This window comes from Lontra canadensis, unplaced genomic scaffold, assembly GCF_010015895.1.
Source record: "Lontra canadensis isolate GAN:19392208 unplaced genomic scaffold, GSC_riverotter_1.0 scaffold53, whole genome shotgun sequence".
Taxonomy (NCBI): Eukaryota; Metazoa; Chordata; class Mammalia; order Carnivora; family Mustelidae; genus Lontra; species Lontra canadensis.
In genome coordinates, this window is record NW_022631047.1 from 1,879,021 (window position 1) to 1,896,315 (window position 17,295).

A 17,295-nucleotide genomic window follows, 5' to 3' on the forward strand; every position below is an offset into this window, starting at 1 on the left:
ATCCCAGGAGACTGAGGGGAGCAAGGGAGGGGCAGGATGGCAGGGGGAGGCCCAGGTGCAAGGCTGCGGGGAGGGGATGCCTGTTGGCTGGGGAAGCAGTGGGCTTAGGCATGGGGAGGAGCTTTCGCTGCGCTTCCCCAGGCGAAGGTGCCTCATCCAGGGCAGGCTGGGCGGCAGGGGACGAGCCCAGCCGAGCCAGAGCAGCACCGCCCCTGCACTGGCGCCCAGAGCCTGGGCTAACGTGGGGCCCGCCACGTCACTTGGCACCGAGAGGCCCTCGCTTGCTCTTGGCTCACGTTGGCCACGATCAACACGTAGCCTGAGCCACACCCTGCAAGGCACGGGTAGGGGGGCAGAGGGGCTGGTTGGAGCTTTTTGGGTCAACACATGGCCCGCCCTCCTAACTCCTCCCCCCGCGTGGGACTCCAGCAGAGGGTCAGAGTCTCCAGCGGAGGGTCAGAAGCGCTTCCGCTGAGGGAGCAAGGGAAGGGGGTGGCGAGCCGTCTCCCCTCCTGTGGGAACCAAGCCTGTGTAAGCAGCAGCTGGACAGGGTGGCTAGAGTGGTGCCCTGGGGGCAGGGGGCAGAGAGTGGAAGAAATGAGTTGGCTGGCTGATGGTGGTTTACTTCTCACAGGCACCCCAGCCAACTTAGAAGTCTGGCCGGTCCTTCTTCAGCTTCTTATAGTCAGTGGAAACTGCAAGAAACTATAGGAGGGAAAGGGGCACTGAGTGCCCCAGACATCCCTTCGTGGCCTGGGGGTAGGGAGGGTGGTCCTGGGACCAAGAGGAACAGATGGAGGAGGTACCTTGTATTGGTCATTGGGGCTCAGGCGGTTCCAGGGCTCTGGGTTGTTCTTTCTGTCCCAGCTACAGAGAAGGAGGGGAAGGTGAGGGTTTCCTCTCTGAAAGCTAGGACCCAGGAGCCTAAAGTGACAGAGTCTCTGCCCCACCCCCAACACCCCCGTCCTATCCTGGGGGGGAGGGGGCTACTTCCCAGAGACTGACAGGGGTAGTGACAAGTGAAACAGGAAGGCTCGGGCCAGGTGAGAGACTGACAACTCAGCCCAGGGCCTCCCACCTGTTCCTTGCCGCTCTAGGTTCACCCCCCAGAGCAGAGCGTTGGGAATGAGAACCTGAGGGGCTGGGGTTTCGTGATGCGCCTGCAATTCTACCCCTGAGGTGCTCATGGCGCTGGCTGGAGAGCCCCTATGGCCCACCCCCACCGACCTCGGTGGGGCTGGGACTCTCCGCTCCCCTCTAGCCCCAAAGGCTCCCCCAGCAGTTCACCCGGCCACAGCCCCAGCACTCAGGTGGGGAGGTGGAAGTACCCAAAGGCTGCCCGCCGGCTGAGCACGTCGCCATGACAACCGGGCCGGGAGCGGTGCGGGTTCCGCAGCCCGAAGCGGGTCGAGTCTGGGGCCCCAGGAGCGAGTGGTCGTCCGGACGGATGCGAGGGCAGGCCGGGGCCGCCTGGGGGCAGGAGCAGGCTCCAGCCTGGAGTTGCCGCGCGGCGCACAAGCAGATGCGCCGCCTGGGGATCCCTGATGAGACCACCCACTGGCACCGTTCCTGAGAGGCCCTAGCGTTCCTGCCCTACCCTTGCTTCACCCAGGCCCCCTGCTTGCGTCCCAGACCCGGCCTTTACCAGACGTCCGGGCTGCGCAGGGCGAGTCTCAGGAGGTACAGCGCGGCGCTGCCCATTCCCAGGCCAATGAAGCCGATCATCGGGATGAGCTGCGGGGAAGACGGAGGGCATTTTAGGGGTCAGCCCCCTCCCCGCAGTCCCTTTACAATCTTCTCTGCCAGCATCCGCCCCCGCCCCCACCCCAGCCCGGGTCTGGCACTCCCTCCTGTCTGGGAGAGAGGACCTGGAATCTCCCACACCACATCTCCAGCCTTCGCCTCCCTCGTCCCACAGCGAGTGGGTCCCAGGTGGATTCAAGAGACACGGGGCATATTGCAGAGATAGACTGAGGGCACGCTGGAGAACGACCAGCAGCACTGGGGGACTGGGCAAGGGGCAAGGGTACTGGGGATTTAGGGGCCGCCAGGGAAGCGAGAGAGTTAGGAGTTAGTACAGCGGCTCTGGGGACCGAACTCACCGCGGGATGTCTCTTGATCTGCCGGTAGAAGCGGGCCCCGGGATTCGTTCCCGCCATAGCGCCTCTCCACCGTCTGATGCTCCCCAGCGGTTCTGCTCCCTCGCTCTTCCTGGGGTCCCGCCCCCGACTGGGGAGGGGTCAGCCCAGCCCAGCCCAGCCCGGCCCAGCGGGCCCGCTTCAGTAGACTAACCCCACCCCCACTCATCTCTTCCTCCCGCAGTTCCCAGTTCAGAGCCCGAGAAGTGTCAGGAAGCAGAGGGCTTTCTGATCCGGCACTCCTCCCAATGGCCGCACCCTGGTCTGGGGGACACCATCACACCTGGGGCTTTGAACTGGTTTCAGAGAGAGGCAACACAGGCTTTGAGCAAGAGACTGATTGAGGGAGGATCCAGAGGTGGAAGGAGGAACTCACCATGGGACAGGCAGTCGGACAGAGAGACTTGCAAGCCAAGTGCAGGGGTAGTGTTCACGGGTGAGACCTGGAGGGTCCTGGGGACCAGTGATGGCATCGGAAGCACTTCCTGGACAGCTCTAGAGCTCACAGATAAGGCCCCAGTTCTGTCTCCCTACACAGTGTAGTGGGAGGAGGAGAGGGACAGAGAGACCCACAGCACTAAAGCAGCCCCAGCTCCTCTAGTCCTGGGTAGTGCTCCAAGTCGTGTTGTGGTTGGCTTGGAATAGTTTAGAGGTCAGGGGAGCCGGGTGTATTTTAAACCTGGTTCAGGATAGAGTTAAGTCAGTTGTCGAAGTTTGAGGCTTTGATAGACTTGCTTGCTCTGCCTACGTCCAGTCCCCTCCAGATAAAGTTGGAGCCCCCTAAGGAGGCTGTTTCTGACTGTGATGGAGAGGAAGAGAATGGGGTAAGGAAAATAGCCAAGGAAAGACAGAAAAGATGGTGAAGGAGGAAAGAGAACAACACATACAGAGATACATGTTCAGAGCAATTGCCTTCCTTTCTGCAGCCAATTTAGGTGTCTGCTGTGCTGCTAGGGTGGGAAAGCTCACTGCCATCGTCTTTGGGTAGTTGGGGGCCTAGGCACCCAGGAGCCTAGTCCTAACCACCTCTCCCCGCTGCCATGCTAACTTCACCCTCCCATCCTCCTCCCTCCCACCCCACGGGCAAATCCACCTCTCCAGCCCAGAGCCCGGTGGTGGTGCACCCACCACTGGGCTTGCGCGGTGATGGTGGTGGTGGGGGCCGTACAGGGAAGGAAGCTACCCTTCTGGGGGCCCCCTCCCTTTCCTGGCGCTGATACCTCCCCCGCCCCTGCGCTGACAAACGCGGCTGTAATTAGGCTGCGGGGTCCCAGGCTTTCCGCCTCCCTCCGGCGGATAATGAGATAAAGTGTCAGAGACACGGCGAGAACAAAGAGACAGAGACTCGCTGCGATGTGTGTCGGGGTGGCGGGGGGGGGGGCGGAGAAGGGGGGACTGACAGGATGTCAGAACCTGGAGCGCAGAGCCGGGTCCTCCCTGAACACCCGCACCTCCAGGACCCGCCGGGGAGTGGAATGTTCTGTCACTCATGTCCCCCAGCCCTCCAGTCTCCGGGACTAGCAATCAATCCCAGAGCTCGAGCTCCAGGGGCTGCACATCTGGGCTGCACATCTGGTTCTGCATGGCACAGCTGGGGCGCCAGGACGCAGACAGGGACGTCTGGCCCCCGTGCCGCGCCCCTTGGCTTCTCGGGCCCTCGCCCGGGCTCTTGTACTATTTCTTGTGACTTCTGGTGACCAAGGACTGGCGCGTTCCGAACTTTCCGCCCCGCTCCTTTCCTAGAGCCGCGGTTGTTCCTCCTGCCTCGGGCCTCCGCCCCCACTTTCCAAGCGCCTTATTACGTTATTGCTTCTGTTCTGGCCTCTCCGGGGGGCCTTGACCCTGCACCTATTTCTGGTGCCAGTCTCTGATCCCTTGCCTGAGATCCTACTTCTAAGTCCCCACCCATCTCTGGATCGTGATCTCTGGGGCTGAGCTGGGACGCAGACCTCCGTGAGTTCCGGATCCCATCTCTCCCCACCCTCGCGCACTCTCCCATCAGAAAGACTAAGGCCACCCGACCAAGCCGCGTGAGGGACGGCAGAATTCATTTGCTGCGGATTAGGGGTGGCCTGGGGCGTGCGGCGTCCCGTGGGGACCAGATTCCAAACGCCAAATCTCACCACGACACTAATCCTCGCGCTGGCGCCGCTCGTCAAAAGCAGCTGGACTGGGCGGAGCGAGCTGGCGGCTGGGGTTGTGGGCGCGGGCGCCCCCTGGAAGTTAAGATGTTCCCAAGCTCTTAGGGGAGATGCCTCGGGCGCCCCCTGTCGGGTCCTGCAGGCTCTGCGCCCCACAGTTTGGGGCAGGTTAAGTCTGTGCCTGTAGCGTCGGTCCAAGTCCCGCCTGCCTCTCCTGCCACTCCCACCGCCAAGGCACTGGGTCCCGCAGCTTCCCCTCTTCTGGTTTGAGGTGGGGCGGGGGGGGGGCTAGAAAGGAGAGGGCACGAGGGATCTCCCACCTCGCCAGCTGTGGGAGGAACCAGAGGTTCAGGCGGGTTCCTCTCTCGGGGCTGGTGGGCTCCAGACGCCCGGGGCTGGGTCTCTGCCCTAAGACTGCCCACTGCCCTCTGCCCCTGACTGCCCCAGTCTCTGGCTGCCCTTCTTTCTGCTTCTTTCTTCTTCCAGCCCTTTCTGTCTACCTCTGTCTCTCTGTGTCTCTGTGTATGTCTGTGTCTCTCTGTTCCTTATCATTCTGGTTGTGTCTGTCTGTCTCTCCCTCTGCAGCTCTACCAGGCTTTGTCCCTCTGTATCTGGTTCTGTGTCTCTCTATGTTTATCTCTCCTTCCGTCTACATCTCTCTACCCTCTGTGTCTCTCTTTACAAATGCCTGTCTCTGTCTTTATCTCTTTCTCCCCCCCTCCCATCCGCCATTCTATTCCTATTCTCCAGCTTGCTGCCCCTGGGGGGCTGCAGCAGTCCAACGAGACAGCCTGGAGACACCTCAAGGCACTGCCCGGGGTCTACTTCCCGGTCACCTCCACATGCCCGTCACCTCGGTGTGGACTCCGTCTTCCCCCTGCAGCTGTGGGGCAGGGAGGGGGCGCCCGGGAGGGAAGACATGGTGCCCAGCATCTGCTCAGGAGCCCCGGAGCCCCTGACCCCCTCTGCAGCTATTAAGGGCGCCGGGTCCCGAGGCTCTGAGAGATGATCATGATTGCATCAGCCAGACAGCCGTGGAGCTGGGAGCCGCGCGGCGAGCGAACGAGCGAGACAAAGACGCCCGAGCCATCTGTTTATGCAAAGCACTCTCCGCCGGGGACCCCGGAGTCCCGGTGCCTCGCCCGGCTCGGGGCACCGGGTTCATGAGCCCGCTCCTGCCCGGCGCCCCTGCTGCGCCGCGGCTCCCCCCTTCCCAGCACCCAGAGGGGCTGTGGGGCGAACGGAACGGAGGGGGGCGGGGGTTGTTGATGTGATTGGAGCGGACGCGACTGTTTCTTCAATAATGGATGGAGATGATGCGGACGGCGGAGCCAAGCCCTCCCGGAGAGGAGAGAGGAATAGAAATGGGGAGAGGAAGGGGCGGGTGCGGGAGACTCACCCAGGCGCTCCCGCGCGCGCACGCACACACACACACACACACACACACACGAGTGCGCGTGTGCGTCACACTGTCATTCGAATACACGCTGTCGCGCGGCTCACACCCAGGCACACGCCTCCGCACTGTCACGGAGATACATACACCTGCAGGCAGAGACGCCAGAGCAACACACACTCACAGGGGTGGCTCTTCCTGATACATAGGCAGTCCTGCAGGCAGAGACACGCGGAAATGCCCACACTCGGGGCACACCCAAGTGTGAAGATCGCACACATAGACACGCCAAAGCACGTATGCACACCTAGACACTCAGGGACTAAGCCAGACAAAAATTATAGAGGTTGGGGGGGATAGAGAATGTGGACAAGTCCGACCAATACATACTTAAGGGCACAGACACACACCAGGGTCACACATACCAACTTACACTCACATCTTGTGCTGATATACACACCTCACACACTTGGGGCACAAGCACACACACCAGCGGCACAGACACCCATAATCTCCAGGGACACAGAGGGACCCCCACCAACCCCTACACATTCAGAGGTTCACACCCACGCAGGAACTGCTGTCTGTGCCCTCCCGTGGTAGAGTGTGGCAGAGGTTGCTGGGGTCCTAGAAGCAGGCCTATTAGCCTACCCACATAATGAGGTAGTAGTGACAGGAGGTGCCTGGGGCTGTGGACCCTGCTACCCTGCTTGACAGCCTGCTAGCTTCCTTCCTTGGCGCCCAGGGTGGGTGGTACAGACCTAGGGCCTCTCAGACAGCAGCCAAGCCAGCTGGTCCCAGCCCCAGCACTTGGGGAGGGTTAGGGAGCCACCGAGGGACATTGGTGGCTGCATAGGGACTGCCAGGATTACCCACACAGCTGGGAGGCAGATGTGGAAGGGACGATCACTCTGTATTTCCCGTCATTCCCGCGTGCTACCCAATCTCCCCACTTGTAAGGGGGTACGTTCTTTGCTAAGAGCGGAGTGGGCACTGCAGAGGGGTAGGGTGTGGATTGTGTCCTGGACCAGAGTAACCTGGCCCCTCCTCCAGTCTGTTTTCAATTCAGTCCATTCCTTGGCCCAGACTTATGACCTTTGCTGCCTGTGGCAACATCATCCATCACCTAGGCGGCGTTTGTGGGAGTGAGGGGCGTTGGGGGCTCACACAGGGTCGCTGTCGCTCCTGCCTCCTTCATGAGTCCTGCTCTCCAGTGGCAGGCCTGGGCTCAACCAGCGGGCAAGTGTTGGGGGGAGGGCGTTGATCATGGGGCTCAATCGCGATACTGGGCCGGTGTCCTCACCCCTAGCACCCCAAGCCCCCGTCCTCCGAGCTCCGCGCAGCCGGCCTCCCTGCTCCTCCCGCCCTCCCTCTCTCGGGCCCTTTGCTTAATTTCCTATTAACTGCTGATAAATCCAATTAAACCGCCGCTCTAATTAGGGACAGCTGCCGGCTCCGCGAGGCGGGGAAGGGGGGTGCCCCCCCGAGTGTAGAGCGGGGAGAACAGCAGCTCTCTCTGCTTCTCGGCACCCCCACACCAGCATCACCGCCCAATGAGCCAGTAAATTGGTTTTGCTTCTGCATTGTGGGGGGGCCCTCTCGAGGATCTCAGTTTTGAGTCCCTCGGATCTCTTGATGAAGAGATGCGACCGGAGTCCTAGCATCCCCGCACTGGGCCTCCGACCCCCCACCCCCACCACGCCTTTCTTGGTAGGCGGATCCCGAGGAGGGATGGGGGCAAAAGGCTGTATTTGTGTGTGGTGGTGGAGGGGGGCTGCTTGTGATCTGCTCCTATTCCAGCCGAAGCGTGATTACAGGGGGGCTGCCTGAGTTTTCCTCTATGACCCTGCCGCCGGCCCCAGGCGTCCGGCAAGACAGTCAAGGGCAAAGGGAACAGGAAACCGAACCCGGTTCCGCATAGAGTTCTTCTGTGTGCTTCCCTACCCCCTCCACACCTCAGCCTTCTGGAAGGAAGAGGGGCGCGTCCGTCCCGGGCCCTTCTCTTCTCCAGCCCAGCTGAGCCTCTGCCCTCCCCCTGCCAGCAGCAGATGGTGCCCGGGCTCCCGCTGCCAACCTTGCTAGGCGGTGCCAACCTCAGGCCTGGCAGACAACGGGCAGAAGAGGATCTCCTGACTGCCGAGGCTGACCCTCCCCCATCCGCCATCAAGCTCCAGACCCTCGGCCTGCCCTACTCCAGGGACCACCCCAGGCTGCCTCTCACTGGTCCGCTCCCAGGTCCCCAAACTCCTCGTATCCTTCAGCTCCCTTCCCCACACCTTCCCGCTCCCCGCCACCTGCCACCCTGACCGGGGCCGGCGCATTTGCATATTTGCATATGCAAACAATAACATTTGCATACGGCGCGCCGCAGGGGGGTCTCCGCGTGAGCCGGTTTGCTGTCTGCCCGGCGCCCTCTCACTCGTTACCTGTCGCAAAGGGCTGGGGCGGGGGCCGCGCGGGAGGGGTTAGGCCCCCCGGCCTCGCTCTTTCGGTTCCCAGAGGACTTGAGGAAGTGTTGCCATGGAGACGGCACGCACCCCACCCCCTCCCAGGCCCAGGGTCTCCGGCACAGTGTCTCAGGTTCTCTCCTTCCGTCCCCCCCCCCCCGCCTTCTCCCGCCCCGTCCCTCGCTCTCCAACGGAGATCTTGCATCGCCCCCTGGCGGCCTAGCTCGGCACTGAGCCAGGTTCTGAAACGCAAGGGGTCTGCCCGCGGCTAAATCGCCAAGAGCTAGGGGAAATACCCTGGTGCCAGGTCTTTCTAGCCGCCGCGGCGGGGGGGGTGGGGGGCAGTGACTCCAGTCAGGCTCCCCTTTCTTCAATGACAACAGAGGCCTCGCCTGGCGGACGCACCTGCCTCCCCATCTCCCACCGGACTCGGCCCAGGTGGATGTCCGGTTACCCGATAGTAGTGAGCTGACACAGCTGGGAAGGATTCTCCACGGCTTCCTATGCCCTCGACTCGGCCCCCAGTTAAAGAACAAACTTTTCTAACTTTTTTCAAAACTTTAATACAGTCGCAGCGTTCGACTGTTCTCCTCCCACACCCCCGGGGCGCCTCCTGGTGGAGACGCGTTCTTCTTCTTCCAGCTCTCAAGGGCTGGGCCTGAGGAGCTGCAGGTGAGGCGGCTCTGCCCGCCAGGTATCCAAAGCCCGAGGCTGGGGGAGGGGGGCAGGAACCAGTCCCTAACCCGAAGCCCCGTCTAGCTCCGGCGGGCTTTCCCTCCCCTCCCCCATCCAGCATAGTTGCTTTCTCCCCTTTCCTCCCCAACCTCCACTGGGCCTGCCCAGAATGGGGCCTGGGTATATCCCGTCCGCAGGAGCCGGCACGCCTAAATCTCCTCCAGGAAGTCGGTGGGAAACAGCCCCACCTTGCGGCCGGTGTAGACCTTGACGTAGCCGCCGGCTTCATCTCCTTTCTGGACCACGATCTGAACGAAGGATTAAAGGTTTAGGGAGGAGAGTGATCCAGGGAAAAGGTGGAAGAGGAGAGGAGGGGAGCCCGGATTTATGGAGACCTATCCTAGCCCCGTTAATGGCTTAAGATCTGCAAGGAGTATGGTTTGCCGAGGAACCTTGGGGCCTGGGGTTGGATTGGGGCACCAGAGCTACCTAGTCAGTTCTACCTACCTACCTACCTACCTACCTACCTATCATCTATCTATATTTATTTTATATTTTTAAAATATTTTATTTATTTATTTTAGAGAAAGAGGACGAGCAGGAGGGGCAGAGGGAGAGAGAGAAAGAATCTCAGGTGATTCCACCCTAAGCAGAGTCCACACAGGGCTCAATCTTCCCACCCTGAGATCACGACCTGAGCAGAAAGCTAGAGGTGGTTGCTGAACCCACTGTGCCACCCAGGAGCCCCTACCTGGTCCTTCTTGAGAGTGATCTGCCCAATTTCGCGGTTTCCCACGAAGGATCTGGTCACGCGGTGCACACGCTCTCCAGACCGGACCCGAATGATGAAGTTTGGAGGGAAAAATCCAACCTTCTCCCCTATTTTCCCCTAGAGGAGATGGTAGGGCGAGTCAGTCTCTCAGTCTCCGATTCTAAAGTCAAGCGATGTCCCACCCTAGCCTCAGCCATTTCTCTTACCCGCCACCACTCCTCATTGGAGTCATCAATGACTGTGATCTTCTCTCCAGGCCTGCGAGAGGAAGAGAGAGGCCTCTGAGATGTGGGGGGCTTACTTACCTATCTGGCCTGGGTCCAGCCCCAACAGGCTCCAAGACCTGAGTGCCCCCGCTTTCCTTTCCCATTGGAAGCTAGGCTCTCCCCCTCCACTCCCGGTGCATGCCCATCCCCGTCCTACGGCCTCTCACGGGAAATCCAGATCGTCCTTCTCCAGGGCTTTGAACCGATAAAGAGCCACAAAGTAATGAGACTGCTGGAAGCCAGGCTGCTTGTGCTGGGGGTGAAAGGAGGTGATGAGTCTCTGGGCTCCTCTGTCCCACACTGAGGGGCAGGAGTCCAGGGCAGGGGAATCCTCCAGACACACTACATTACAACTCTCTTCCAGGTCCCTGAACTATGAGGATTCTGTTGCGTGCATGCATGCACGCATGCGTGTGTGTGAGGTGGTGGAGAAGGCAGGTTAAGGGTGATGGGGACCCACGGAGTAAGTATGAGCTTCTGCTAAGGCCATGAGTGGTGTCAAACCTGGGTTGGGGAGAGGACTGGGGTCCCTGCAGGGAAAAGGAGTCTCACTTTGTCATCAGGTGTCTTCTTTTCGGCCTTCTTATTCCCTTCAGGGTTTCCTGGGATGGGAAACACCAACAAGTTGTCTCTAGCTACTGGAGGGTAGCCCCTCATTCTTTCCCTCTTCTGTTGCAGAGCCTCTTTGATCTCCAAACCAGGCATGCCCTTTGGCCATCCATCCTGTATCACAGCCAAGCCCCTGACCCTACTCCATCTCTAGGGATGGAGGTAGGTAACACTCACCATCCTGGGTTTTGCCTTCCTCTGGTCTGGCAGACTCTGGCTCTTCTTCCATCATGGCTGCTAGAGGCTAGAGGGGGTACCAGAGTTAGGAAGATGCTCTCTTGGGAACCCACGCTTGCCCTGACTCTCCAGCCAGGCCAGCCAATTACAGAATAATGGGATCTCAGGGTTGGAAGAACCCTTGGAGGAAACACCTAGTTCAACCACCAGCCTAATGCCTGAGCTTCCTGTAAAACATCTTGGTAGGTGGACCATCCACATTGTTCTTGAATGTAGCTAATGACAAGAGCTCACAACCTTACAAAGTAAGCCCATGCCATCTGAGGGTAATTCCATAAATTAAACCTATTCGGTCTCCCTGTAACTTTTAGTAATTGGTCCTGATTTGGCCTCTGGAGCAATATAGAACAAACATAGTCCCCTTGAAGATCTGAGGATAGCTGATAAGTCCTTTCTGTCTTTTCTTCCCTAATTAGTCCCTTCAAATCACCCCCTCCCCCATGATGCTGTTTCCAGAATTTTCACTATGTCCGTTCTTAAAAATACTCTAGTGTGTAAGAAAAAAAATGAGCAGCACAGTTTTTATAATTCCCTTAAGAGAATAGAACCTGAGTGTGCTTGCCTTTCTGGAAGCAGTCAAGTCACACTGCTAGGGCCTTGTAAATCATAGTTCATTCTACAGAAATCCCTAATTTGCACCCAACCTCCATATCAACTACTCTGAGGCCAATCCCTAGTTCTGTTTTTGTGCAGTTGATTTTTTTGATCCAAGAACAGGCATATACATTTTTCCTTACAAAATTTCAAATGACTGGTTTTGGGCTTTTCTTCTAGTCTGTAAGATATTTAAATACACTATTTCGTGTATAGGTTTTCCCTCCTAGGTTTCCCACAAACTTCAGGGATAATACCATTTATATTTTCATTTGTATCAGTGAGAAAAATCTCCATAGGTGAGGACCGAGGACCAAATCATGTTATAAGGTATCATAAATCTCTGTCTAGCTAGACACTCCCTAAAGGACCTGAATCCTTCGGGCACAGTCATTCATCCAATTTTAGGGCTCCATCTACCTGTTATCCACATCAGTCCCTCCCGGTTGTCCAGAAAGCTGTAACGATATGCTAACAAATTCTTTGCCAAACTGAATGCAAGTCTATGGCATTACCAATCTAGTAACCCTAATACAAAAGGAAATGAAGTTACTTTTGGCTGCTAGTCTGGTGCCTCAGTTTCCTTGTCTGTAGGATAAGTGAGTCAGACAAGATAGTATTCATGGACACTTCATGGATCTTCATGGTCCCTTCATGGCTCTAGAATTCTAATTACTTGGCATGATAAGTTTGCTTCCCCAAATCCAAAAGTATGGCTCTTGCCTCTTTTCAGCAATGCCAGGGTTCTGAGACCTAGGCTTCAGTGGATTATGGTGCTTAATCTGACAATTTCAGAAGGGAATTTCTGGAGAAAGTACATGCTATGGCAGGAGTTCTCAACCTGAGGCCCTCTGATATTATATGCAAAAATTGTCTGTTGGGTTATGTTCCACTTTAGGGGAAGAGAATCCCTGGCTTCTGTCAGCTTTCCAGAGAGGAGAGAGGACCTGCTGCTCCAGGGAATCTCTCAGAGGGACCTCAGGAGGAAAATATGGTGCTCACATTTTTCTTATCTGCCTGTCCCTTCTTCCGTTCCTTGTTTGCCATGATCACCCCAGTGCGCAGGGTTTCAAACACAGGATCATTGTGATTGGCAGCAGCTAGTGGGAATGGGAAGAAGAAAGAAGCCATTACTGTGGAAGCAGAGAAAGACCTGGAGGAAACAGAGACCTTCTAAATAAGGGAGAGGTGGGATGGAGTAGATGGATACGTGTGTGTAGAATTAGGGTAGGGTCAGCTGGGCATATCTAAGTCATCAATCTATAAAGAGCTCTAAAAACATCACTGGAAATGTCATGTGATGGAGAAAAATACTTACCAGCACTCCTTCTAGGCAGAGCACTTGTTGGAAAGACAGCTGTGCTACTAAGTTGTTTGGGAGTTGGGGAATGCTCACAGTCACTATTCTCCTTCTAAGGAGAGTGGTCCTTTAACTGTTGGCTTTTGTCCCATTGAGTGGCATGTGCAAGCTGGGGGCTGCCACCAGTGGGTTCTTCTTTTTCCCACCCATGCTCCTCATAAAGTTCAGCCTCTCCTCCAAATAAATGTTGAGTAAATTGTCAATGAATTTGTTTGTAAGGGGTACCGAATTATGAATCTTCCCAGGATGCCCACAGCTCTTGGTCTAGCCCTGAGACTGGTATTACTCTGTATCAAGGATGAGGACAGTCAAGAATCCTTGTTCTTGCTTAGAAATAGTTTTACATATGAAGAGCCCAGATTTTGAAGCGAGGCAGATGAAAGTTTCAGTCTTGGCTCTCTGTCTCTTGCTAGCTGTGTGGAGCCCTTACTAAATCTTATCTCCCTCAGCTATAAAACAGGAATATTGACTCTGTATTCAAGTTGGCTAAAATATTAGGTAGAGAGAAAACCATGGGAAACAGAATCTTTCTGTTTCAGAATTTGGTTTCCAAATCTAGAAGTGGTGCTGGAGCCATGTCTAGCTTGCCCTTGCCCTCGGGTCCCACATGGAGCACTTACAGAGATCTTTGACACAAGCGTACTGCTGGTTGCTGTAGAGTGGGGAGCTATAGGCCCGATGGAAACCAGGGGGCTGTAGGATGGGATGGGAGAAAGCATTAGAGACAGCAAGGTATGGCCCAGAACCCCATCTCTCCCATGAGTGCAATCCCTTCTTAGAGTAAGAAATTGGTTGAGAAGGAAAAAGCAGGGAAATGGATGTGATGACTTGGGAGGGACTGGAAGAGGGGAGCTTGGCTATGCGTTCTCTCCTTTCTACTTCCTCACTCCCCAGAGCCTACTCACGATCTTGCCGAAACATCTCTGCATCTCCACGTAGGACTGACAGTGCTCGTGGATGTTAGTTTTGCAGTTCTTACAGCGAAGCCCAAATTTGTTGTTGACTTGGGAGAGGGAAGAACATTTGGGTGAGGTTCTTGATCTCCCCTTCCCTTTGTAGCAGTGCTGCTATTCTAGCTCTCAGGTCTCTTTTCTTTCTAGGACCCAGCACTATCAGTTTCTAATAGTGTTGTTTTTATTTTTTTAAGATTATTTATTTATTTGAGAGAGAGTGAGTGCCCACAAGTGGGGGAGGAGCAGAGGGAGAAGGACAAGCTGACTCCCTGCTTAGCATGGTGCCCCATACGGGGCTCGGATTCAAGACTCTGAGATCAAGACCTGAGCTGAAATCAAGAGTTGGATGCTTAACCAACTGAGCCCCCCAGGCGCCCCTTCAATAGTGTTTTCTTTTTAAGATTTTATTTATTTATCTGAGAGCTAGAGATCACAGAGGGAGAGAGAGAGTGAGAAGCAGACTCCCTGCTGAGTAGAAAGCCCCTCTCCGGACTTGATTCTCCCAGACCCTGAGACCATGACCTGAGCCGAAGGCAGAACTTTAACCCACGGAGCCCCCAGGCGCCCCTCTGATAGTGTTTTCTTAAAGCCACCTCTTGCCACAGCCTGTCTGCCATACAAATGCTCCTCTCCTGAGCCTGTTCCCCCACCTCCTGCCTTCAACATCACGCTCTCTCCACTTCCCTTCGTGACTCACGCACAATCATCCGGGCACAGACATCACAGAACTTGGGCTTCTTGAAGAAATGATCTTTGAATTTGTGAGGCTTGTCATTGACAAGCTTAGGAGGTTCTGGGGGGGGGCTCCTCCTCCTCCTCTTCTTCTTCCTCTTCTTCCTCATAGATGTAGTAGATGGGCCCCCCACCAGCTCCCACTGCCTCCCCATTGGCCTGGGGCTCTGGGGGAAGCTCCATTTCCTTTGTTCCTGGAGACTCCTTCCTGAATAACTGCTTCAGCCGCTGTAGCTGAGGGAGGAAGAGGATGAGGGAGGGGAGGAAACCCAAAATTAAAAGAACTGTCATGCTCTCTAGAGCAGGAAAGGCTGAAGCTAACTAAACATTTTTCTAGTGTGGGCAAGGGGCACCCCCCAGGATTAGGAGTATTGGGGGCTGCAGGTGCTGGCTAGCATTCTGATGACGGAGGAGTCACATTCAAGTGAGATCAATTCAAGCATTCTTCAAGGGCTGTGGTGGCTTCCCAGCTCCCCAGCTCCCCACACCCGGGGGTCCCAGGCCCAGACTCACCCCACTTTGCCGAGTCTCTCCTGGCAAGGAGGGCTTAGGGGACTCCAGCACCTCCTTTTCTGTCATCCTGCAAGATGTTGGACCCCACTATTAAATCTAATCCCTGACTGCACTCTTCCTGTCCTAATTCCTGTCCCTCATTGCAGGGTGGTCCTTGAGTGGACTTTGGGAGAAATTCGGTTAAACAGAAATCCTTTCACAGGCTTATGGACAGAAAGATTCCATGGAGGTCCAGAGAAAAGTGCAACAGACTAAAGAACTTCCCAACTGGTTCCTCAAACTGATACCAAACCTTCCCCGCCCTGAGGAGCAACCTGAGTTTCCAGCCCCAATACAGCGCTCAAAGCTGCATGGTTTAGGGATTTGCCTAGTTTGTTTCTCCTGGGAATCTGTGGGCAAGGGAGAGGTGACATACACCCTTCCAGATTCCCTTTCTTGAAGAGGTTTAATGTGTGTGTCCAGAAGCATGCTTGGAGGGATGGGCTGGGGACATTTGTTCACCCCTACCCCTTTCTTGAGTCTCAGGGGCCCAGGGCCTAGTTCCCAGCCTGCTTCAGTCCTCGGCTATTTTAAGTTTTCAGAGTAATATGAGCCTTTCCTTCCCTTACTACTCCATTCCCTTGACCCCACCCCCACCCCACCCTCCAATCCTCGCTCTTGTCCTGGAGTCATACTTTCACTCCTAAAACCCTAACTACTCACAGGCCAAACTGAAGACACTTGAATAGGCTACAGATTGGGGAAGTTGCGGGGAGCAGTTCTGGCAATGGACAGAGGATGAAGAGGCAACTTACGTTTGGGATTCCCTAAGTCAGTCCACAGTCTGTGGAGGGAAGAGGGAGCCCCTGGGGTCTTGATGGTGGTGCTGGGGGAGGACTGGTCCTCTTCCTTGGGGGCTAAGCCCCCCCAATACCCTCTGTACTCACACCGGCTACCCAGACGTTATTTGTAGATCTCCCAGTCTCTCGCCTTGGTGTCAGAGCTGAAATGACAGGGCTGGAGGAAAGTGGACAGCTGAGTGACACAGCTGACACAGAGAAATTGGACACGGGGAGGTCTGGGCTGGGCTGGACCCTAACTCCTCCCATCCTCCAGAGCTGCTATGCCCTGGTTTTTTATCTATGGTGTACAGGTCAGTTCCGGCTAAATTCAAGAAGGGACAGTGTTTATGCCGCATACTCATTTAGGTGATTTTGGATGACAGAAGGTATAGATCAAATTGTACAGTGTTCCCCAAGGTCCAAACAGCTCTCCAATTCTACCTTCCCTGGACCTACTTTAGGAACTAGCTTTTGATTTTTCAGCCACTGTCTTCCCGTGGCCATGTGTTTTCATACCCACAAACACTGATCTAACTCTACTTCAAACCTTTAGGAAGCAAAGGGCCAGGAACTGGTGAAGAAAGGAGAATTTCAATTCTCCGAGGTTTCCTATCAGCCAGACTAGATTGCATCCTTATCCATGGGTAGCTGGAAGGGTATCTTGCTGCCATCCTGAAAGGGAGTGAAGAACATGCATAGCACTGCTTTATTCTCTCCAGTGTGCCCAGGAACATCCTCCCATCCCCCATTCTAAAATCTTGTCCTCAGGGTGAAGAGAAATCTAAGAGCTACTGAAAAAACTCCAGGCTGGGATTTCTGAGAGGCTCTGGGGGAGTGCAGTGATGGTTAGGTAGAGATGGTATCATTCCCATTGGACGGAAGGCAGTTACCACACAGAGGGGTTTTTTCTTCTCTAAGTAATGTCTGCTTCCCCGTGAGGACTGAAAACTTTTGAGGTAAGACAGCTATGCCCCACACTTCTGTAATCATTCTGATTCCCTGACTCCGTCTCCCTCATCTGATGCCCCGGTATATTAACTTATGGGTCAGTGAGGTATCTGGCATTCTTATCTCGCAGGGATGCAGCCTTCTACTCTGGGCTGTGACATGGCTGAAAGAGAAGATACTCCCATCTCAGAGGACAGCCATTTGGATGTAGTCATGTAGTGCTGCTTTATCCCTTGTATCTGTAAGAAGTAAAGGATTACGTTGGAGGTTGGGTCAGACAAGCCTCAGAGGAGCCTGGCTAGAGATACTGCTACCCAGACCCAAGAGATTTCCAGGGTAATGTGCTTTGTCATTTCTGTCACTGCTCTTTTTCCTTAAGGGGTGGGTGAGATTGAATAGGGGTTGCTGGATGGCTCCTAATGGCTCCGGTCTGACAGGCTGTGCAACAAGAGGGCAGAGAGAGGAAAAGCTCGATCCATGCAGAGTGGGGAATGTCTGCTTTTCACCTTTCTTCAGTTGCACAGGACAGGGACTGCTGAGCGTGCCTGGATAATACGGCATCTTGGCACTGCAAGTTCAATTGATGGAGCTTTTATCCTAAGAAACATCTACTTCTGTCCTGCCATGCAGAACACAATGGCTTTCGTTTTAAAGAAAGGCCCAAGGGGCGCCTGGGTGGCTCAGTGGGTTAAA

General features: G+C 55.6%; 2 protein-coding genes across 2 annotated transcripts; both read right to left on the reverse strand.

Moving 5' to 3' along the window:
- Nucleotides 1-608: 608 nt before the first annotated feature.
- Nucleotides 609-2,229, reverse strand: NDUFA4L2 (NDUFA4 mitochondrial complex associated like 2). The gene is made up of 4 exons (XM_032874531.1): nucleotides 2,103-2,229; nucleotides 1,646-1,734; nucleotides 807-867; nucleotides 609-705 (listed from the first exon to the last, which is right to left on the reverse strand). The coding sequence occupies exons 1-4, from the start codon at nucleotides 2,157-2,159 to the stop codon at nucleotides 649-651; spliced, it is 264 nt and encodes an 87-aa protein (XP_032730422.1). The 5' UTR covers nucleotides 2,160-2,229; the 3' UTR covers nucleotides 609-648.
- Nucleotides 2,230-8,665: 6,436 nt separating this feature from the next.
- On the reverse strand, nucleotides 8,666-17,184 carry STAC3 (SH3 and cysteine rich domain 3). The gene is given in 14 exon segments (XM_032874556.1): nucleotides 8,666-9,105; nucleotides 9,549-9,686; nucleotides 9,776-9,827; nucleotides 10,003-10,088; nucleotides 10,388-10,437; nucleotides 10,622-10,688; nucleotides 12,278-12,375; nucleotides 13,256-13,328; nucleotides 13,541-13,638; nucleotides 14,286-14,391; nucleotides 14,393-14,554; nucleotides 14,834-14,900; nucleotides 15,628-15,829; nucleotides 16,202-17,184. Coding segments are annotated over 12 exon segments (1,095 nt in total). The 5' UTR covers nucleotide 14,900; nucleotides 15,628-15,829; nucleotides 16,202-17,184; the 3' UTR covers nucleotides 8,666-9,006.
- Nucleotides 17,185-17,295: the final 111 nt, after the last annotated feature.

Bases quoted from the DNA above. Each gene is read 5' to 3' on its own strand.
- NDUFA4L2 (XM_032874531.1), bottom strand. From the start codon at position 2,159: ATGGCGGGAACGAATCCCGGGGCCCGCTTCTACCGGCAGATCAAGAGA. The intron at 1,735-2,102 runs GTGAGTTCGGTC...TCTTCCCCGCAG, and splicing joins AGATCAAGAGACATCCCGCG to CTCATCCCGATGATCGGCTT. The intron at 868-1,645 runs GTAAAGGCCGGG...CCTTCTCTGTAG, and splicing joins CTGCGCAGCCCGGACGTCTG to CTGGGACAGAAAGAACAACC.